This window comes from Grampus griseus (assembly GCF_964374135.1).
Source record: "Grampus griseus genome assembly, chromosome: 1".
NCBI lineage: Eukaryota > Metazoa > Chordata > Mammalia > Artiodactyla > Delphinidae > Grampus > Grampus griseus.
In genome coordinates, this window is record NC_139017.1 from 135,707,163 (window position 1) to 135,731,046 (window position 23,884).

Sequence of the window (23,884 nt, forward strand, 5' to 3'; positions counted from 1 at the left end):
TTCTTGAGGTAGGATTTTATTGCTATAAACTTCCCTCTTAGAACTGCTTTTGCTGCATCTCATAGGTTTTGGGTCATCGTGTTTTCATTGTCATTTGTCTCTAGGTGTTTTTTGATTTCCTCTTTGTTTTCTTCAGTGATCTCTTGGTTGTTTAGTACTATATTGTTTAGCCTCCATGTGTTTGTATTTTTTACAGATTTTTTCCTGTAATTGATATCTAGTCTAATAGCATTGTGGTCGGAAAAGATACTTGATACAATTTCAATTTTCTTAAATTTACCAAAGCTTGATTTGTGTCCCATGATATGTTCTATCCTGGAGAATACTCCATGAGCACTTGAGAAGAAAGTGTCATCTGCTGTTTTTGGATGGAATGTCCAATAAATATCAATTAAGTTCGTCTTGTTCAGTGTATCATTTAAAGCTTGTGTTTCCTTATTTATTTTCATTTTGGATGATCTGTCCATTGGTGAAAGTGGGGTGTTAAAATCCCGTACTATGATTGTGTTACTGTTGATTTCCCCTTTTATGGCTGTTAGCATTTGCCTTATGTACTGAGGTGCTCCTATGTTGGGTGCATAAATATTTACAATTGTTGTATCCTCTTATTGGATTGATCCCTTGATCGTTATGTAGTGTCCTTTTTTGTCTCTTGTAGTAGTCTATATTTTAAAGTCTATTTTGTCTGATATGAGAATTGCTATTGCAGCTTTCTTTTGATTTCTGTTTGCATGGAATATCTTTTTCCATCCCCTCACTTTCAGTCTGTATGTGTCCCTAGGCCTGAAGTGGGTCTCTTGTAGACAGCATATATATGGGTCTTGTTTTTTATCCATTCAGCCAGTCTACGTCTTTTGGTTGGAGCATTTAATCCATTTACATTTAAGGTAATTATCGATATGTATGTTCCTATTAACATTTTCTTAATTTTTTCAGTTTGTTATTGTAAGTCTTTTCCTTCTCTTGTGTTTCCTGCCTAGAGAAGTTCCTTTAGCATTTGTTGTAGAGCTTGTTTGGTGGTGCTGAATTCTCTTAGCTTTTGCTTGTCTGTAAAGGTTTTAATTTCTCCACTGAATCTGAATGAGATCCTTGCTTGGTAGAGTAATCTTGGTTGTAGGTTTTTCCCTTTCATCACCTTAAATATGTCCTGCCACTCCCTTTGGCTTGCAGAGTTTCTGCTGAAAGATCAGTTGTTAACCTTATGGGAATTCCCTTGTTTGTTAATTCTTGCTTCCCTTGCTGCTTTTAATATTTTTTCTTTGTATTTAATTTTTGATAGTTTGATTAATATGTGTCTTGGCGTGTTTCTCCTTGGATTTATCCTGTGTAGAACTCTCTATGCTTCCTGGGCTTGATTGACTATTTCCATTCTCATGTTAGGGAAATTTTCAAGTAAAATCTCTTCAAATATTTTCTCAGCCCCTTTTTTTTTGCCTCTTCTTCCTCTGGGACCCCTATAATTTGAATGTTGGTGTGTTTAGTGTTGTCCCAGAGGTCTCTGAGATTGTCCTCAATTCTTTTCTTTTTTCTTTATTCTGCTCTGTGGTAGTTATTTCCACTATTTTATCTTCCACATCATTTATCCATTCTTCTGCCTCAGTTATTCTGCTATTGATTCCTTCTAGAGAATTTTTTATTTCATTTATTGTGTTGTTCATTATTGTTTGTTTGCTCTTTAGTTCTCTAGGTCCTTGTTAAACGTTTCTTGTATTTTCTCCATTCTATTTCCAACATTTTGGATCATCTTTACTATCATTACTCTGAATTCTTTTTCTGGTAGACTGCCTATTTCCTCTTCATTTGTTTGGCCAGGTGGGTTTTTACCTTGCTCCTTCATCTGCTGTGTGTTTCTCTGTCTTCTCATTTTGCTTAACTTACTGTGTTTGGTGTCTCCTTTACACAGGCTGCAGGTTCATTTTTGGTGTCTATTCCTAGTGGGTAAGGTTGGTTCAGTGGGTTGTGTAAGCTTCCTGGGGGAGGGGAATGGTGTCTGTGTTGTGCTGGATGAGGCTGGATCTTGTGTTTCTGTTGGGCAGGACCACGTCCCGTGGTGTGTTTTGGGGTGTCTGTGAATTTGTTTTGATTTTAGGCAGACTCTGTGCTAATCGGTCGAGTTGTATTCCTGTCTTGCTTGTTGTTTGGCATAGGGTGTCCAGCACTGTAGATTGCTGGTCGTTGAGTGGAGCTGGGTCTTAGCATTGAGATGGAGGTCTCTGGGAGAGCTTTCACCATTTGATATTACATGGGGCTGGGAAGTCTCTGGTGAACCAATGTCCTGAACTTGGCTCTCCCATCTCAGAGGCTCAGGCCTGACACCCAGCTAGAGCACCAAGACCCTGTCAGCCACACGGCCCGGTATGTGGGAAGTTTCTTGCCTTTTGGGAAGTCTGAGGTCTTCTGCCAACATTCAGTAGGTGTTCTGTAGGAGTTGTTCCACGTGTAGATGTAGTTTTGATGTATTTGTGGGGAGGAACGTGATCTACACGTTTTACTCCTCCACCAACTTGAAGGTGCCCCTTTTGTCCTCTTTTTGATGATAGCCATTCTGACAGATGTGAAGTGATATCTCATTGTGCTTTTGATTTGCCTTTCCCTGATGATTAGTGTTGCTGAACATCTTTTCTTGTGCCTGTTTGCCATCTGCAGGTCTTTTTTGAAAAGATGTCTATTCAGGCCTTTGCCCATTTTTTAAATCAGGTTGCTTGTTTTTTTGATATTGAGTTGTATGAGCTTGTTATATGTTTTGGATATTAACCCCTTTTCAGACATATCATTTGCAAATATCTTCTCCCATTCAGTAGGTTGTCTTTTTGTTTTGTTAATTTTTTCCTTTGCTATGCAAGAGCTTCTAAGTTTGATTAGGTCCCATTTGTTTATTTTTGCTTTTGTTTCCTTGCCTGAGGAGACAGATCCAAAAACAAATATTGCTAAAACTTATGTCAAAGCATGTTCTGCCTGTGTTTTCTTCTAGGAGTTTTCCCAGCACCACTTATAGAAGAGACTGTCTTTTCTCCATGTATATTCTTGCCTCCTTTGTCATAGATTAACCATAAGTGTGTGTGTTTGTTTCTGGGCTTTTTTTCTGTTCCATTGATTTATGTCTGTTTTTGTGTCAGTACCATACTGTTTTGACTACTATAACTTGGTAGTATATTCCCAATACTTTTAAGATTGACGTTAACATGGTATAGAGGACTTGAATGCCCCTACCTACCCCTCCATCCTCTTTTCATACATACTTAGTCTTCATCTTTGAGATCCAGTCATGCTGACCTGTTAGCTTCTCTGACTTTCTAGGCTCCCACTGCAGGGTGTTTGCATATTCTACTCCCTCTTCCTGGCATGTTCTTTCCTCCCTGTGCCCCTTTGTCTAAGTGACTCTTAATCTTTCTTCTGATCTCAGCTCAATCCTTATTCCCCAGGGAATATTCTCTTAGGTATACAGTCTTATAGTACCATGACCCTCTTTTTCATAGCACTTGCCACAGTTGTAATTCTATATTTATGTGGTTCTTTGATTAATAATTCTCTTCCCTCCTAGATGATTTCCTTCTCTATGCTCACCATTTTCCCTAGCCCCTGTCATAATGCCAGGCACATGTTACATATTCAAAAAATATTTGTTGAATGAATGAAAAGTTAATGGAGGAGGGATAATCAAATGCTACTCTGGTTGTTTTTGTCCTTCTTAGAATATTAGAATTTCAGATGGAGAAACAATCTTAGAGATCATTAAACATGGTACCCTCATTTTAAAAAAAGGAAACTGAGGCACAGAGAAGTTAAGTGACTGTCCTAAACTCATTGTGAATCAAGTTCTGAACTTGAAAATCCTCCATTGCCAGGGTGGATTCAAAGTATAACTGTGTATTTTAAGCTTATGTGTTGGACTAGGTGAAAGCCATGCTATGATGGGGGAAGATTTTTCAAGATGTGTCTGGTTGTCTCCATTATTTCCCCAGCATTCAGCACAATGTCTGCTGTTTAGTAGACTGATTGTTATATGTAAAATATGCAAAGGGGGAGGGTTGAAGGCGGGAATCTGTTAATAAATTAACTTTCTTTGACTAAATCAGACAGACTTGAAAACAGGGTAGAAGCAAAAATTAATTTTTGTTTGTACGTACTTTTATAGAGGTTACTTATTTTTACCACGTGCTTGTAAAAACATGTGCATATGTTTCAATAAAAACTACTTCACAAACAAAAGATTAGAGTACCTAGCACCTGGTAGGTATCCAATAATTTTGTGTCAAATATGAATCTGAATTATTGCCATTATAATGAATACTTTTTTTTTAATTTCAAAAGAAAATAGTGAAGAAATGTATGAAGAGGTCTACAGAACAAAGAGCAACTACCCAAAGACAGAGTGAGTTTCTCTTTTTCTTGGCTTCATAGCTAAGGGTATTTCCTGTTAGTCTAGGAAAACCAAAGTTTAACAAATGACCTCCATCCCTACCCACCCCATCTTTAGGGAAGATATGCATAGAGAATGGAGATAAGCTATTGTAATACAACATTGTGATCAATAGGGTACTTGTAATTGTGTACAATCATATCTAATCATTTTGATCACATTGCTTTCTCTTTTGAGAAAATGTCCATCTCCCAGAGTAGAGGACTTTGATACTGTGTTAGGGAATAAGTGAGAAAAGAGAAGTAAATATCAATAAAATACTTCAATTCTGTAATTGCTTTTCCAGGAAGAAATCAATGGTTATGATTTACCTGTATCTTTGAAAGTTAATGAGGCTATCTCTGGGATTGGGGCTTAATTTATTATCTAATAATTCAGTGTTATCAAGGACAGTATTTGTTCAAATGGGCATTATTAATCAAATTCAGTTATTAGGCACACATTGTGGGAAGGAAAACAGCAGTAGTCAAAAGCAAGAAGTTTGAGGGTTGAAGGGAAAAGAGGGCATTCGTGCTGGGTGGGATGATGTGAGTGTATCATTCCCTCTCCCTACGCTCCCCGGCCCCCAATCAAGAGCATATTTGGAAAAATTTTAATCATCAACCAGGCAGTCATTGTACCATCATTGTTATATTATCATTCCATAAATTAAAGATTAGTGATGTGAATTTCAGAAGCTAGGAATTTCTATAATGTATTTCTAGTATAATTTGTAAACTATGGGTCCCTGAGTCATCGTCTCTAAAAGGAAGACTTTGCTCCATAAAGTCTTTAAAATAGAAACCATTTGGAGTAGATGAAAGTTTGTATTGAAATATAGTAATTCCATCCATAGCTGATATGTGCTACTTCCTATCAGCATCTAAAGAAAGAAGAAGAGCATAGAAGCTGACAAGGCATTTTCCTGCTCTTCCTCGAGTGGGGTGTGTTGAAGAAATGAGACTGAAGTCTCTGATCCTTTTTACTACAGCAGGTTTCCATCCCCAGTACTCTCTCAAACATCGTGTTATTTATATCCTCTGATTCCTCTTAGTTTAGATGGAAAAGAAGCACTTAAAAGACTGCAGAGGTTCTTCAAGAAAGAAAAGGATAGATTTAAAATGAAGAAAAGCAAGTCGAAAGAAAATATAAGGTAAAAGGTCCCTTTTTATTTCTCTTTCCCAGAGAGTATTAGCAGTGCTGGCCTGGTTAGTTACACAGCTGATGGTCTCTATCCTGTTCTTCTAGTGAAGCGGTACCAGAAACTAAAACCAAAGGCCCTGGTTATCACCTACCACCTCCTTGCCAATATCTGAGTGAACTGCACCCACAGATGCTAATGAGAAAGTGACAATGTCCCTTTTGAAAAAATTGATGAGAAAAGGCTGTGAACAAGGGTAGAGGGAAAGTCTTAATCAAACAAAGTCCAGGAAAGAAACTTTCCTCATCATCCTTGGCATAGATTCCTGTTGTTGTTACTGAGCATTATGTTATTAATTACATCCTATTATGCTGTCTCAGCCCTACAAGTTCCAGCGGTTTTATTTGTCTACACGTCCAAATTCTAATTTGCCTCTCTTGAGAGAGGCAGTGTGTGGAGAGGGAAGATGAATTTCTCAAAGTCTTAGACCTGGAAGGGACCCTCCAAGATCACCCTAGCTAATTACCAGTGGGAATTGGGAAGGTTAGAAATTCATGAGTAGGAGAAAGAAACAAGAGGCCTAGGTTCTGGATTCTAGTTTCAGCTTCTCTGTTTATTCAGTGTGCAACCATGGGCAAATCACTTCCATTTTGCATTCATAGGGATCAAGTTTCTTCTTGCGTATAATGGGAGGGAGGAGGGAGACTGTGTGGTCTCTGGAGGTACTTCTCTCATATACGTGTGTGTGTGTGTGTGTGTGTGTGTGTGTGTATGAGAGACACACACACAAAAAAAAACATAGACATAGATCTGTATTTTATGAGGGCAGAGGATGGTAAAATAATTTGACCCAGGTTATTACATATCTTGACACGGAATTATGTTATTCTACCTTGAAGTTCTTTTCAATTATAAAACCTCAGAGTAACATGACTTTAAGTCTAATTTTCTGTTGGATGTAGATCTACCAAGAGATTTATATAGAATATGGGGTTTACAAATTGTAGTCCTGACCATGGAAGAAGAGGGAGTCTAGCTCCAGTGGCCAATGAGACCTAAAGGCAGACCCCGACCTTAGCAGGTTAGATGTTTCTGACAAAAATTATTAGTGTGATACCTGCAGTCCCTTAAAAATTTGATCCAGGTGAGAATGCTGATGCGTGTTTTTTTGTTTTGTTTTTTAAATAATATTTATTTATTTATTTTGGCTGCACAGGGTTTTAGTTGCAGCACGCAGGATCTTAGTTGTGGTAGGCATGAGGGATCTAGTTCCCCCGACCAGGGATTGAACCCGGGCCCACTGCATTGGGAGCGTGGAGTCTTACCCACTGGACCACCAGGGAAGTCCCAATGCTGACGTTTTTAAAATTCAAATGTTATTTCCTTTTTCTTAGAGCTATTCTTAGAACTGTAAGTGACTGCTTATGACTTTTAGAACAAATATCCAATCCCTTTTCATTGCAAGTCAGTACTTTTATGGCAGCCCCTTCCTACTCGTCCAGCTCCATCTCTCGCTCAGATTTGCTCTCATCACCAGCCCATTAACACATTCCCTCTTTGTATATGAGGGCCCTGGCGTTTCATGCCTCCTTGCTTTTGACCACGACATTCCGTTGGTCTGGAATGTACCTGCCCTTCTCCAACTTCCTTTGATTATCAAAGTTCTAGCCTTCCCTTAAAGTTTGGTCAAATATTATCCTTTCTGGGACGCATTCCATGAACCTTTCTACCCAAACCTGTATTACCGGTTTCTCTTCTATGTTTCTGTAACATCCCGTGCACATCTTGTAACATCTATTGATACTACTGAGAAACCCTTTTTCTTAGAGTCAGAGAATCAGGATAAGAAGAGAAATCCATATACCTAATCCAACCCACTACACAAGCTTCTCCGCAGATTTCCTAAGAAGCCAAATCTCTATGCCTGCACACCTCTATAAAGAGAAATTCACTATGTGCAGGGGGAAATCTGCCATTTGTAGGAAGGTCTAAAAAGCCTTTTTTCCCCTTAAATTTTGCCAAAATCTGCCTCTCTACCTTAATTTTTCAATTAATAGCATGGAGACATACCAAGGTAACAACAGAACTTTATTTATTTGTTTCTTTGTTTACCTTTTGTTGAGCCTTTTGATTGAGGGCTCCTCTCTGGAACATCAACTCTTAGTTTGTTGCGTTTTCTTCAGAAGGAGGTTGCAACCATGAAAATGTGACCTTTAAAAAGAGTTGGGGGCTTCCCTGGTGGCGCAGTGGTTGAGAGTCCGCCTGCCGATGCAGGGGACACGGGTTCGTGCCCCGGTCCGGGAAGATCCCACATGCCGCGGAGCGGCTGGGCCCGTGAGCCATGGCTGCTGAGCCTGCGCGTCCAGAGCCTGTGCTCCGCAATGGGAGAGGCCACAACAGTGAGAGGCACGCGTACCGCAAAAAAAAAAAAAAAAAAAAAAAAGAATTCGGGCTCTCAATCTTCTCTCTCTCTCTCACACACACACACACACACACACACACTCACAAACACACGCACACACTGCCTGTTAGGATAGTCATTATTAAATGGCTTGATTTAGGCATAAATAAACCAAGAATTAAATGCCACGGGTCTTAGCTATGCTATGAGTTTTACATGGGAATTAAATGTTAAGCCTCTTCTCACTCCCTCTGTTCCAAATGTTCTGACTTCTTCTTTCAACAGGCCAAGCACTCCTCAGCCTGAGGGTCTCTTTGCTGTTTCCTCCACTAGGAATGCTCTTACCCCCGATATCTAGCTGGCCTATTCTCTCACTATCTTCAGGCCTCTGCTTCAAAGTCACCTTATCAGTGAAGCCTTCCCTGAACGTCCTCTGAAAAATGGCAAACCAGCTCTCACCTCCAGTCCCCCTCCCCCCTTACCCTGCTCTATTTTTCTTAATTGCACCTATCTCCATAAATTTCCGTACATGACAGATCATAAATTTCCTTGTTTGTTTTCTGTCTGTCTCACTCTACTAGACTCCATGAGGGCAGGGATTTTGACTGTTTTGTCCACTGCAGTATCTCCAACATAAAGTACAGTGCCTGGAAGGAAAAAAAAAAAAAAAAAAAAAACAGTGCCTGGGATATAATAGGCACTCAATAAATATCTGTTGAATGAATAGATGACCTAAAGGAAGGAAATATCATTATAGATTTTTCTTTTTGTGGCCTCGGTTTCTGTGTTTAAACAGGAGCTACCAGCACCCTGACCTAATTAAAATGGAGGAAGGGAATGGGTGTTAAGAAAGGCTCCCTTAAGCAAGGGACCGCTTGCTTAAGCCATGGCCCCAAGGATATGTGCTCACTAGATGTGGAGGGCAGGAAGTGCACTAAGGCTTCACATGTGTTCTCTCTAATCCTCACAATAACCCATGAGTTAGAAACTTGTTCCTCCGTTTTACAGATGAAAAACTAAGGCTTTGAAAAGTTAAGTGACTTGCCCAGGGTAAGTGGCTACGTGGCGGAAGTGAGAGTCATATCAGCTCTGACTCTGGTGACCATGTATTTCTCCTACTGCGCCCTGCACATCACAGTCCTGGTCTCATAGACACCAACGGAAGGGGTCACTGAGTATCAGCCCTGTCCCAGGCACATTCACTTAGGAAAGCTCGTCCCGTACAAAGGGAACTCTACAAGATAGGTGCTGGTATTCATTTTGGAAATGGAGAACTAAAGCTTCCGTGAAGGTTAGTGCTGTTCTTTGGTCAGCCCTTTATCATGTTATCACAGAGTGTTATATTAACTTACTGTTGGTGCCCCTCACTAAACCGCGAGCTACTTCAGGACAGAAACTGTGTCTAATCATTTTGTATACCGAGCACATGGGCCTGGCCCGTGATGAGTGTCCCCAGCATACCTGTAGGACTGAAATTAAATTAATTGCTTAAAATACATGGATTTTTTTCCTACCACATCATGCTTCCTTTCATGTAATCTTAACTGTGAGATATGAGGAAAACCAGATGATCTACCTAGCCAATGTCCTCTCCTACTAAGCACATTTACCATCTTCCATTTCCACCTAGCCTGGAATTCTCCCCTCAAGTCACCTCTTTGGTTAAACATAAACATAGTCAGGGTCCAGCGTCTCCAGATGGTTCTCTCTCACCATACTTACCCCACACTGAATTGGCATCGTGGAAGGTAGAAGGCAGAAACAGAATCCTGTGGCAGGGCTAAGGGACAGCCTGAGATTGTCTCGTTAGGAAACGGGGTGTGGGTGGTCACTGGGGATAAATGAGCTCATTTACAAGAGAGGGGAGGTGATCAGAACAAAGCTGCAGGAAAGGTTTGCTTCGTATCTTTCCCCCAAAGCATCTGTATCAAGAAACCTAGTCATCAATATGTTATTTGAGATGTATCAGCTAATATTTCTGAACATGGCTTTTTCCCTTAACCCTTTGTGTCTTTTGTCAATTAACAGTGCATTTTCCATTTCGCTGCCTGATTTAGGTAAGTGACATTCGCTTATTTGCTGGAACAAAATTATTCAGAACTGACATGTTCACAGTCTGAGAAAGAGAAGTAGTAATCCTTCCTGCCTTCCATGTTTAATGAAAAATTGATACATCAAAATCAAAGACATTTTACACAATAGTAGTACTTACATTGGGGAAGATGAGTAACATTTCTCAAGTGCCTCCTGTACGCCAGGCCTCTTAAAATCCGAGAAATAGATGCATCATCCCTTTTTAGGAAGGCTCTAGGACTCACATCCAAACTTTAGTGACCTAGGATTTGTACTCAAGTCTCTGAATACGAAGCTCGTGCATTTGACATTATACCACATAACCTTCTGAAGGATTTAACAGCCAGCTCACCGGAATTAAGACATAGTAATTTGAACATGACCACTTTGCAGTACACATACTAACTGAATCAAGGATGGGTCATTGGAATACTTTTTGCTTTGCTATAAAAACAACAGTGCACAGATTAATACAGTGCCTGGGCCTGACACCTAGTGTGCTCGCTCTCAATCACATTCAGTAAGTTGAATCTATCGATGAGGAGGGCCATGTGTTTTGTTGTTTGTCAGGTTTAGTTTATGGGCTCTAGCGATGGTGGCTACTTTGATTTTACTCTGACTTGACAATTCAAATGTATATTATATTCCACAAATATAAGTTTGCTGCACTAAATAACAAATAGTTACATAAATCTGGTATAATAACAGCTCTCCCAGGCTTCCCCGGTGGCGCAGTGCTTAAGAATCTGCCTGCCAATGCAGGGGACATGGGTTCGAGCCCTGGTCCGGGAAGATCCCACGTGCCGCGGAGCAACTAAGCCCGTGAGCCACAACTACTGAGCTTGCGTGCCACAACTAACTGAAGCCCGTGCGCCTAGAGCCCGCGCTCTGCAACGAGAAGGCACCGCAATGAGAAATCTGCACACCGCAATGAAGAGTAGCCCCTCCCCCGCCGCAACTAGAGAAAGCCTGTGTGCAACAATGAAGTCCCAATGCAGCCAAAAATAAAAATAAATAAAATAAAAAAATAACAGCTTTCCCAAAATATCCTCAGTCTATGTAAAAAAAAAAAAAAGTGAGAATAGGCACACATTGTACCCCATCCAAATATATGAATAACTGAATTGTGAATAATTATGCCAAAAGGTTTCTAACTAGTTCAAATGGTGAGTCACTTGAATATTATGGAATTCTATGTAGAGCACCAAGGAATGTGAATATCCTAAACTGAAAACGTCTAATTATGATTATGTACTAAGTCAGATTCAATTTTATGCAAGCTTATTATAAAGAAGCAGTTGTCAGTGTTTTGAAATAAAAATCAGGGAAGAAAAATCAACATTAATGTTCTATTAAGTTGTTTTTTTTCCCCTAGGAATTAAGCCCTCTCACTGCTCTAGCATTATAACATCTTTGTCCAGTTCCAGAATGATGGGAACCTAGTCTAAACATGATCCTTTCAGCAACTCATATTTTCTGGAAATCCACATGAAATCAAATTGATATAAATATTTATGCATGTGTTTGAGATACTAGGACATCTCACTATTTTTTATTCCTTAGTTGAACTTTTTCCCAAATGGATACTTGTTTTGTTCTTTGATCCTTTCTATATCCTATGATCAGATTTTGATAAAACAGGCATGGGGATGCACCTAGATAATTAAGTAATTGTGTATAATTTGGAAAGCTGGGGATTGTATAAACCATACCTAATAATAGACTATTTTGATCCTATCTTGACCCTAGAACTTAGGTCTCAGGAAGTTATTATCTATGATGATGTGGACATAAAAGAAAAAAAGTCAAAGTAAGTCAATTTACCGCATTGGTCATCCCTACTGATATTTAACCCATTTCCTGGTGCTTTGTTAAATAGGGTCAGAGGGCCTCCCTTCAGATCCTTGGTTACTGGGTGAAAAGTCAAGTTGTGATATATTGCCCCCACTAGGAAGGAAAATAATGAGTAATGTAGATGACCTAACAGTGGTAGGTGATTCAAAACTCACTGGAGCTTTGTTTCTTTTTTTTTTTTTTTTTTTTTTTTTTGCGGTATGTGGGCCTCTCACTGTTGCGCCCTCTCCCGTTGCGGAGCACAGGCTCCGGACGCACAGGCTCCGGACGCGCAGGCTCAACGACCATGGCTCACGGGCCCAGCCGCTCCGCGGCATGTGGGATCTTCCCGGACCGGGGCACGAACCCGCGTCCCCTGCATCGGCAGGCGGACTCTCAACCACTGCACCACCAGGGAAGCCCCTGGAGCTTTGTTTCTTACCTTTGAATCTATAGACTTGAAACTCATTTCAACATAACACATACTTATTTAAATGCCTCCTGTGGAGGATGGCAAGCACTACCTGACAGAAGCTCTGTTCTCAAGGTCTAAATAACTAAAATCTATCAAAAAAGAGAAACATCCTGAAACTCAATACCCTTATCTCTAGCTACTTATTATCTGTCCTTTCCCTCTCAACTAAATGGTTGAAAATAAAGGTCTCCTCTGCTCATCTTGGACCCATCTTTCCAAGCTCACTGCAACTGGGGTTCTGTTCCACCATGACAGTGGACTTGTTTTTGGTAAGGTCACTAATTCCTTTGTTAAATCCAGTGGATACATTTAAGTCCTTATTATACTTGGCTTCTCTGTAATATCTTAAATTGTTGATCATGCCATCCTTCAAAGGAAAAAAATATTAACTTTCCCCCAGGTTTCTATGTTACCATTATTTCTTATTCCTCATCTTTGGCTGTTGCCCCTCCTGTTTGATTGGTTCGTTTTGGTTTTGTGTGCATGTATGTGTTCTAATTCATTTCTTTAAAAATGATGTGTTTCTCAGATTTCCTGCATCAGTTCTCTTCCCTTCTTCCTTTATATGTTCTTGAATGGTCTCATCTACATCTAGGGCTTTAATTACGATCACTATAGTAAAGATATCAAAATTTACACTTTTGAGGTCAGATTTCTCTCTTCCACTTTAATAAGCCTGCTAGATAACTCTGTTTGAAACTCAGAATTCCATAACTCATAATCTCAACTGTCCCCATCCAAATATGATCCCTTTCTTCTAATCTCTATGTTGGTGATTGTTTCAATAAACACACAGTTGCTCAAACCAAAACCCTAAGCATTCACTGTCCTTGACTCATCCTCCTCTGGTGCCCTGCACCCTCTTCTGTTTAAATAACTCTCAAAATGTTCCTGCTTCCCCATCCCCACTGCACAGCCACATGAAGGCACTCATTACTTCTCAGCTGGATTATTGCAACGACTTCCTGAATGGCCACCTCACCTCCACTTCAGTTTATTTTCCAAACTTTCTAAAGTACAAATAGGATCATGTCACAAAACCACCATTCACCAGCTTAAAAATGGTTAGTGGTTGTCCATTGCTCTCAAAATGAAATCCAAACTGCTTAAGAAGGCATAAAATTCATTATTGATCCAGCTCCTGGCAAACTCTCAGCCTCAGCTGTACTTCCCACTCACTCACCATTCCTGTGTTCCATCCATACTGTACATTTGGGTGTTCCTTGAACTCTTCAAGCTTTCCAGCATTTCTAAACCTTCACATTTGTTCCAACTTCTTCAATTCATTCAACAAATATTTACTGAGCATGTACTATATGCCAGACACTATGCTAAGTGTTGGTATAAAGCAGTGAGTGAAACAGATGTAATTCCTATTCCTTTCCGATTGGAGAGGCAGATAAATAAATTAATTTAAAAAATCTATAGGGCTTCCCTGGTGGTGCAGTGGTTGAGAGTCCGCCTGCCGATGCAGGGGACACGGGTTCGTGCCCCGGTCCGGGAAGATCCCACGTGCCGTGGGGCAGCTGGGCCCGTGGGGCGGCTGGGCCCATGGCCGCTGAGCCTGCACGTCCGGAGCCTGCGCTCCGCAATGGAAGAGACCGCAACAGTGAGAGGCCCGCGTACCGAGAAAAAAAAAAAATCTATAATTAAACATAGGGATTTGATTGCTTTGGATATTTTGAAAGAGAGTGGACATATGGTGTGTGTGTTGGAAGGAGACTGATAGTCATTTTAAAGTAGGTATCTGGGGAAGACCTTTCCAAGGAGGTGAGAATTTAAGAACAAAAGAATTGTTCTGTCTGTAACACAGTTTGCCATGCTTTTTGCTTGGCTGACTATTTTATCCTTCATTATTTAAAACTGAATTCATATTTTGCTTTCCCCAGGAAGTCCTCTCTGAGTTTATCTATTTGGGTTAGGTCCCCCTTTTTATCAGAACATTCTTTTCATAGTTGTATTGTCTTATTTCTTGCCTGTCTCCTCCTCTAGACGGGAACTCCCTGAGGTAGGGGCTGTGGCTTTCTGATCTCTATCATGTGGCCTCATACCAAAACATAGTTTGTTAAATCAGATAACAAAGAAGGACCTGCCTCCAAAAAATGTGCAAAATAATTTGGAAGTTCAGAATAGGTAGAAATTTCCATTATTTAGGGGATCAGAAAAGTCTCTGTGCCAAGTTAAAGAAGCAAGGATAGGAAACATTTTGACAGTTGGAGATTGGGGTTGAGAGAGAGAGAGAGAGAGAAGTGGGGAAGGTTTGCTGGAGGGAGAGGGGTGGACAGCTGTGTAAATGGAAAACAAGTGTGTTTGGGAAGTTTCATTGGACCATAAGGCATGTGATCAAGAAAGTGGGTGTTACGAGCAGGAAATGCAATTTGGCAGGAGATGGAGAGGAGAGCCCTGGAATATAAAATTAGAGTTAAGAATGAATTCTTTCTTAAAAATAAATTATATATTTGTAAAAATGAAAATAAGAAACATGTAAGTTTAAAGCAAGATAAAACAAATTTCCCTCAACCCATAACTCAACTTCAGAACTAGAACATATCCAGTGCCTTGGTTTCTCTACCTTGTGCACATCCCTTGGTCTGTCTCATTGCCTTCCCCCAAGGTAAACACTCTCCTACATTTCCTGTCTTTCACTTCCTGTTCAAAACTGAAACAATGTTATCAAGCACAGGTGATAAAAATATATTGTTTCATTAGGGATTTTAACATTGTAAAAACGGTATGTTGTATATAGAATTCTGCAACTTCTTTTTTACTCAAAATCCATCCTTTTTTAAGCCACTATTAATTTATTCATTTTTACTGTTCTACAATATTCTATGTACATACCACAATTTATCCATTTTCTTGTGAGTACTGAGGTAGTTCCATGTTTTTTGCACTTTTGAACAATACCGCTACAAATATTCTTATTTATATGTATACTTAGAAGGGAAAATAATGCAAATTTTATAGGGAATGAAAATTCATAAGAAAATGCCAACTTGTTTTCCAAAGGAAAATAGGCAGAAGATATGAACAGGTCTTCTATAGAAAGACATGAGGGGTGAATAAACATATTAAAAGGGGTTCAACATTGTTAGTAATGAAGATAATGCAAATTAATACCACAATGAGATAGTATCTTATACCCAATAAATTGGCAAAAATTAAGAATTCTTTCTGTGTTGGTGAGAATGTGGATCAGTATTCCCTTTAAATACTGCTGGGAAGAGTGTAAATTGGTACAACCACTTTGGAAAATAAGCTGGCATTTTCTTATGAATTTGCATTCCCTGTAAAATTTGCATTTATTGTATTTTCCCTTCTAAGTATGCACGTGATTTATGATTGTTGCTTTCTATATCTTTAAAGAAATCTTTATCCCAAGATCATATGACATGCTCCCATATTTTCTTCTAAAACTGTTTAACTTTTTGGCTTTTACACATAAGCCTTAGATCTACCTGGAACTGATTTTGGCATTTTTAGTGAAGTAGAGATCCAGTTAAATTTTCCTCCATGTGGGTAAATGTTCTAGCATGATTAATTGCATAGCCCCTATTTTCCCCATTTCTACAATGCCATCTTTGTCATACTAAGTTTCCAAAAATCTGAAGATCTCTTTCCATGCTCTGTATTCTATTTGTCATTTTTTTAAAAACATCTTTATTGGGGTATAATTGCTTTACAATGTTGTGTTTGTTTCTGCTGTGTAACAAAGTGAATCAGCTATACATATACATATATCCCCATATCCCCTCCCTCTTGCATCTCCCTCCCACCCTCCCTATCCCACCCCTCTAGGTGGTCACAAAGCACTGAGCTGATCTCCCTGTGCTATGCAGCTGCTTCCCACTAGCTATCTATTTTACCTTTGGTAGTGTATATGTGTCCATGCCACTCTCTCACTTCATCCCAGCTTACCCTTCCCCCTCCCCGTGTGTCATTTCTATCTTAATTGAATTGTGATCTGGAAGAGCAGTTGATATGGTATTAGTACACTGAGGAAGTAGCTGATATCAGTACTTTGACATATTCTGTGACATGATTCATGCCTAGTATATGGTCAATTTTTATAAATGTTCCATGTGTACTTTAGAAAAATATGACTTCTCTAATTGTTTGATACAAGGATCAACTTATGTCCTCTAAATCAAATATTTGGCTTGGCCAAAAAGTTCGTTCAGGTTTTTCTACTGTTATGGAAAAACCCAAACGACTTTTTTGGCCAACACAATATGTGTTAATTCTCTTAATAAAATCGTTTATAGATTTATGGATTTTTAGATGCTTGATCCATTAATATATGAAAGAAGTGGGTTGAAATCTCACAGAAAGATGATAGATTTGTCAGTTTCTTCCAAAAGTCTATCATTTTTTTCTTTATATATTTTTTTCTTTTTTCTATATTTTATATATATATATTTTTCTTTATATCTTTATATATATTCTAAGGCTCTTTTATTAGTTGCATACAAAATTTTAAATATCTTCTGGTGAATTAAATGTTTCTTTTTAGGTTGTAGCCATCTCCATTCCCCCTAATATCAATACTATTAATAAGAAAAATAATACTTATGTAGGTCTTACTGTGAGTCAGTCACTGTTTTTAGATTTAACATGTATTAACTCATTCAATCTTCACAACAATTGTGAAGTAGATACTATTATCATACAAATTTTGTAGAAGAGAGGTTGAGACACAGAGGTGAAGTTATTTGCCCAAGCTCATAGCGCCAGTAAGTGGTAGAACCAGGATTCAAACCCCAGCAACTAGACTCCCAAACCATTCTTTACTACAACACTAAGCTAATTTCCTAGTGATGCTTTGTCTTAAAGTCTAATTTGCCCAATCTTATACCTACCTGACCTTTCTTTTAGTTAGTATTTCCCTAGTATACATTTTTCATCCTTTTTCTGCTTTCCATATTCTTGTTCAATATGTCTTATATAAATAGCATAGAGCTGAACTGGCTTTTAAAAATATCTAACATGACGATACGTCTTAACTCCTACCTTGCCCTAATGTAAAGTTTAATCTTCTGAAATATTGTGGTGCTGATAGCATTTTCCTCAGGACAGACTTGTCTTCTGTGCTTGCATACTGCTTACTGCTCTGTCTGGTTCATTTGCTGGCGGCTATTAAGGTATAGCGTACAGGACTTAATCTAAGTGTAAAGTGTGGCAATTTGTTAAAACAAACCAAAAAAACCTTTATCCAGGATCTAGCAGTTTTGTACTGGGAGGGCCCGATCAGAAAATTCTTTTGCCCTACTGCCAAATAAGGAAGTCCAGAACTGTGGGCAAGAGGACAATGTAATCAGAGCCACACTTCAGGAAGAGTAACTAGACCTAGACCCTCTGCAGAGTGCTTTGAAGGGAAGGTTGGAAGTAGAACATTTGTTAGAATATTGTAAAGGTGCTCAGATGAAAGATGATCACAATGTGTTTTGGGGTGGTGAAAAAAATGAAGAATATATTTTAAGATTAAATGATATTTACCAAGTCCCTTAACCCTATCAAAATCTGACCAATTTCTTTTTCATGGGATAGAGTAAATCTTCTGTGGTTTGGCCTCAGAGAAATCAATTATTAAAGACATTTGTAGCAGATGGAACACTGATGGAAAATAGCAGAACTGGGGATAGGAAGGGAGATGGAAGATGATATCTGAGTTCTTGTCAGCTTGGCTAGTTTGCATGTCATGTCCTGGTACGTATTAGGTTGAAGAGATGCCTAAACAACTCTGGATTACATTGTTGCTAGACAATCCGGACCTCTGATTTTCATTTCCTTCTGTTCATTAGAATTTCCCCTAGAGAGTCAGCAAGGGAAGGAAGAAGAGGGGAATCTTGAAAAAGACACTGGAACAGCTTCCACAACCTGGTCCCAGTGGGCCCTATGGCTGTCATGTTACTTCTCTGAATCTTAGTTTCTTAACCCGTGATATGGCAAAAAAACAATCCTCATCCTGCCAAATTAATTAAGCTCTCTAACTAGATCCCTATAAAAGCTAAAATAAGTTGACAAAGAGTTGACTGTAATGGTCACATGGTTAGCATGGGTAAAAATTAGTATGACTTTTCTGAAAATAATATGTTGTTTTATAATCATTAAAGAAAATAAACTGTTAGGCAGGCATTTGCTTTGCCTGTTCCCTGCCCTCACAGCTATAGCTCCTGCCTAAGAAGTCCACGCACAAGTTCTCATTAAACACTTGCTCTGTGCCTAGCACTGTGCTGAGCTTGTGGTAGGTATATCTGGAATGTGTGTGTCTGGATCCCATCTTTTGCGAACCTAAAGTGAAGAGATAAAATGAGTGAACATGAGACAATTAGAAAAGAAGTATCTGCGGAGCTCCTTGTTATAGACTCCAAAGGCAACAGACATTGAGAAAAGAGAGTGATCGGAGATCCCTAGACGAGTCCTGGAAGTCTTCTTAAAAGCTTTCCCTAAGCTGTATCTTTCTTTTTTATTGAAGTACAGTTGATTTACAATATTGTGTTAGTTTCAGGTGTACAACACACTGATCCAGTTATTTTTTCTGATTATATTCCATTATGTTATTATAATATTGAATATAATTTCTTGTGCTATACAGTAAATCCTTGCTGCTTATCTATTTTATGTATAGTAGTTTGTACCTGTTAAACCCATATTCCTAGGCCTTATCTTTAATGCTGGTCAGATGCTGAGTCCCTGATATTCTGTTGGACCTCGTGACCATAATCTGAAGGGAATTGTGACACAATGTCACTGAAAAAATTTTAAGTTCCTCTGACGTAATATTCTTGTGGTTATAATTTATCCAGTGAAAAGTTGTGTTCTGATGTGCGGACACCATAGACATACAGACGGTTGATAGAGGAGGGGCCAGTTTTGCTCCCATCAATGATGAACATATTGGTTACTTTGTCAAACCAGCAAAGTAAAGTTTTAAAGCAGCAGGCATGATGAAAGACCATAGACTTTGGAGTCAAACACACTTGGATTCAAAGCCACTGGGTTCAAAGCCACTATTTCTGTGACCATAGTAAGTTACCTAGATCATCTCTTTCCCCCTTTGTAAAACTTTATGAAAGACTACTTTAAAGGACTGTTGTAATACTTCCTATAAAAACCACATTAGTTAACATATGTAAAATGCCTAGCATAAGACTTGACACATAGGGGCTCAAAACATATTAGTTCTTTCTATAATACCCTCTCTCCTCTCTGCATCCTTTTCTGCTAATGCTAAATACTAGTTGCATTAGTCTTGTCCCACAGTTCAAGTCCATTTTATCATTCACGTTTTAGAGGTGAAGAAACTGAGGCTCAGAAAGGAGAGGAAGTGTGATTATAAGCAGGTTGATTTCTTGCTTCTGGCTTCATTTTTTTTTTAATTTAAGTTTTATTTTATATTGGAGTATAGTTGATTTACAGTGTTGTGTTAGTTTCAGGTGTACAGCAAAGTGATTCAGTTATACACATACATATATCCATTCTTTTTCAGATTCTGGCTTCAAATTTGGATTGCCACAGATCAGGCGTTGGCAAGCCATGGCCTGGGGGCCAAATATGGCCGGCCACTTGTTATTGTAAATACAGTCGCAATAGCGGAGTTGTTACCATAGAGATGGCATGTCGTAATAGCAGAGTTGAGTAGTTACCATAGAGATGGCATGGCTTGCAAAGCCTACAATATTTACGCTCTGGCCTTGCCATAGATTATCAAAATATACTTCTAGATGACTTTTTAATTAATGTTTTGGTAAAACACAGTTTCCCAGAAAGTACTGATTGTTCCATAAGGGTTTTAGTTCAATCTTAATTTACTTGCGCAAAATATTTTTCTTCTCAGTGATGAAGATAAACTAAAGACTTGGAAGCCCAAGTTTTTGATATCAAAGGGAAAAAAAGAGAAAAATGGTGCTAAAGAATCAGAAAGGTAAGCACAAAAGTACACTTAAATTACAGCTTATCTGCTGCGATTTATACCTCTTACTAGCTGTGTGGCCTTGGGCAGGTCATTAAATTTGACTTTCAGGTTCCTCATCTACAGAATGAGAATATTAACACCTACATTATAGTACAACTGAGAGGATTAAAAGAGAAAAAAGAATATGAAAATGTAAAGTGTCACACACATTTATCTTTATCATTCCTGCTTTTGGTGGACAGGGAGCAAGAGAAGAATTCTAGTCACTCCTTATCAAATGATGAAAAATTTCCAGTCTTCCTTTGGGCAGTAGGAACTTCTCCCCAGTAAGACAGAACTTAAATAATACACCAATTAGTACTTAAATGATGCTTTGAGAAGAGAAACTAGGTATCATATAATAAGACTGATTTTCCTAAAATACAATATAATTCTAGTTATCACTACATTAGTGTTAGAAATAAAAAATAATGTTTTATTGATTCAAGATCTCACCTTTATTCATGTGATTCAAATTCCCAGTTGGCTTGGTGGGGTGGTCATGTTTTTTACTATCTCTGATGGTCACTTAGTGCTCTGTGCTTTAGTCTTCTCAGTTGCTGGGATATGGGGCAGGAGCTGAGGCACTTCGTTTAACAAGTGTCTTGGGGAAATCCTTGTCTAAACGGTCATTGAGCTGGGAACACTGCATGGTCTGTCTGCTCTGGGAAATCTGTCTAGAAAAGTCCTACATGGGCACCCCAAAAGAAATCAGACATCAGTCTGTACCAAATTTAAACTCAGAGGATGGCATAGGATGGCCCTTCCCTTAAGTTTGTTTTCTTTAAGTTTAGACTGGATGTAATTTATTTTTCCCAAGTTGGAAAGATGTATTCCTTAGACAAGAAGAGCATCTTTCTACCTTAAACTTCACACTTCTACTTTTGCGTAGCATAACGAAACAGAATTCCAAGAGATGAAATAACAGTGAAATTGTTTACCTTCCCCACCCCAAAAAAAGCTTTCTAGTATTTTAATGTCTATACCTAAGTCTTTTTAGGAAACAATCTTCTCGTGCTTTTTTATTTCTTAAAACAAACTGATATAATGGTTTACTTTTTTTCTCAACTGAGTAAATTTGAAAATGCAATATTGAGTCTATTATTATTCCTGTAAATTGATGTATCACTTTTCTATGTGTTCTTTGTTCCTTTTTAAATGGTTTCTACCATAACTTACTCTACCAATAAGAATTACTTTCTATATTAGTGCAACCCTTTTATTATCCCTTTATTAATCAAAGATGATGACCAGTTTTCAGAGAAGTCTGGGGAAGGGTATCCCTGGTATAAAGGCATAGAAATGACAGCCCACCTTCCAAGATGTTCCATGTAGACTTTGAATGTATATGGAAAAGGGCAGCTGGAAAGGTAGGTTGGGGCCAGATTATAAAATGCCCTGTGTACCACACTAAGGAATTTGACTTTATCTTATAGGCAGTAGAGACAGATTGAAAGGTTTTAAGCAAGAGAGTGACATGATCAATTAAATTTTAGAAAGATGACTCTGGAGGAAGGTATGCAGATAGATTTGAGGAAGGAGAGGCAACAGGAAGATGGTATAAAATTAAACACATAAAATTATATCTGAATTTATCCTGAAACAGAATGAGTTTATGGCTTTGGAAGCTTAGAGTTTTATTATAATACACTTCACTCTACCTGCATATTTCTGCCCGCTTATCTCCCAGGAATTTCTTCAAAACCAAGAAGCAAAACTTAGAAAAGAGCAGAATGGAAAGAGAAGAAAAACGTTTTAGAGAAAGATTCGAGGTACGTTCTCCTCTGAAAGTAAAAAATTAACAATAAGAGGAATTTCTGTTTTTAAAGATTCTATGAGTGTGTTGCACGTCTGCCTCACTGGGATTGACATGATCTTTGATTAAACATCTGATATGTTAATTTTTTCCTGATACATTTCTATATTATCATGCCTTCGTACATGCTGTTTCCTCTGCCTGGAAAAACTGCTAAGTCATTCTCTAAGGCTCTGTTCAAATGTCACCCACACTTCCCTAACTCAACCAGGCAAAGTCACTCCCTCAGCACATTTCATACATCTATTATACAGTATCCGTTATAACACTGATCAGGGATATTACTGTGTGTGTGTGTCTGTATTCTGAACTAAAGTCTTGAGTCCCTTCTGAAGAAGAGAGTTTTGTCTTGTTCAAGTTTTCCCTCCAGTTCCCAACATAAAAATGGTCACACTAAATGATCAAAAACTTCTTTCATTTAGAGTCCATAGAGCATTTTTCTATAATGGCAAGGTTCAAACACTCCTCCCTTTTGATTTCATATACTGTCACAGTGAGAATTTATTAATTTTAAGAAACATACATTGAACACCTTCCATGTACCAGACATTGGTTTGAGAGAAAGTATGCATCCTGCTCATGGAATCTGTCCAAATTACTACTTTGCCTAAAATCTTTCAAAAGTTCCCCATTGCCAAATAGATAAAGATTAGGCTTTCTTAACATAAGATATAAAGCCGTTCATGTCATGACCTTTGCTTGTCTTTCTGGTTTTATTTCCTGCCATTCTTCACCTTGCACTTTGTGCCTTGGCCACAAATTGTTCATAGTTCTGTTTCTTGAATGAACGTACACCTTTATCCTTGCCCTGCTATTTCCTTTCTCTAGGCATTTATCTGGTCCGTTCCGACTGTCTGGTGTACGCTTGCTACTTTTCTCCATCTGACTAGCTCCTGTTCATTTATGATGACCTAATCGAGGCATCTCCTCTAGGAACCCACACTTCCTGATTAAAGAAACTACATACCTATATACCTGAGCAAACCTCTAGCTTATCACAAGACATTAGCATTATTGCAATTACATGTTCATCAATTAAACTATGAGCTCCTGGAGGACAAGGGTATATTATCTATCCTTATATCCATACACAGAGCAGAATAGGAGTACCTAACACTGTGTAAGTATCCAAAAACGTTTTTGGACTGAACTAACATAGGAACATATACAAATCCCTCATAATCATTAATAAATTCTGCTTGGACCAAAGCTGATTAGGGTTACTATATCTAGGAATTGTGATATGAAATTATTTACTGCAAACTGTGACGTTATTTGATTAGCTGAAAAACAAGTGTGTAACAATTACTTGTTGAAAGGACCCTACGTTCCATCTAGTGCCCCCCACTGTAGCTGGGACACTCTGTGACACTCTCATATGGGACAGAAATCCCCATTCTCATATGTACGTGAGTCTATTCTTCCTAAGCACCTATGATGAGTTTCCTTGATATATCTTTAGAAAAACTACACAGTTTCAATAATTTTTATTCAGCTCAAATCACAAAATATTGGGTGCCCCATTTGTACCAGGCATTGAGGGTACAAGGATGGATAAAACTGTTTTCCATTTTCAATGTATGAGACAGTATGTTAATCAGAATCCATAATAGGGGTATATACAAAGTGCAGTTAATAGTAAATTATACATGGCAGTCATGAAAGTCTTCACAAAAGGTACCTAAGAAAGAAGAGTATTTCAGGCAGAGAAAACAGTAGGAGCAATGGCACGGACATATGTAAGGTACACGGCACATTCAGGCTTATCACATAGCTTGATGTGGCTTCAATA

The 23,884-nt window shown here is 38.6% G+C and overlaps 1 protein-coding gene across 1 annotated transcript in view; it reads left to right on the top strand.

Moving 5' to 3' along the window:
• The window catches only part of FYB2 (FYN binding protein 2), a gene marked incomplete at its 5' end in the record, with an annotated part of 134,727 nt that overhangs the window by 109,351 nt on the left and 1,492 nt on the right, over window positions 1-23,884 (top strand). The window contains 6 exon segments of the mRNA XM_082666830.1: window positions 4,312-4,372; window positions 5,454-5,552; window positions 9,970-9,998; window positions 11,764-11,824; window positions 20,160-20,246; window positions 21,967-22,048. Coding sequence (XP_082522956.1) covers window positions 4,312-4,372; window positions 5,454-5,552; window positions 9,970-9,998; window positions 11,764-11,824; window positions 20,160-20,246; window positions 21,967-22,048 — 419 coding nt within the window.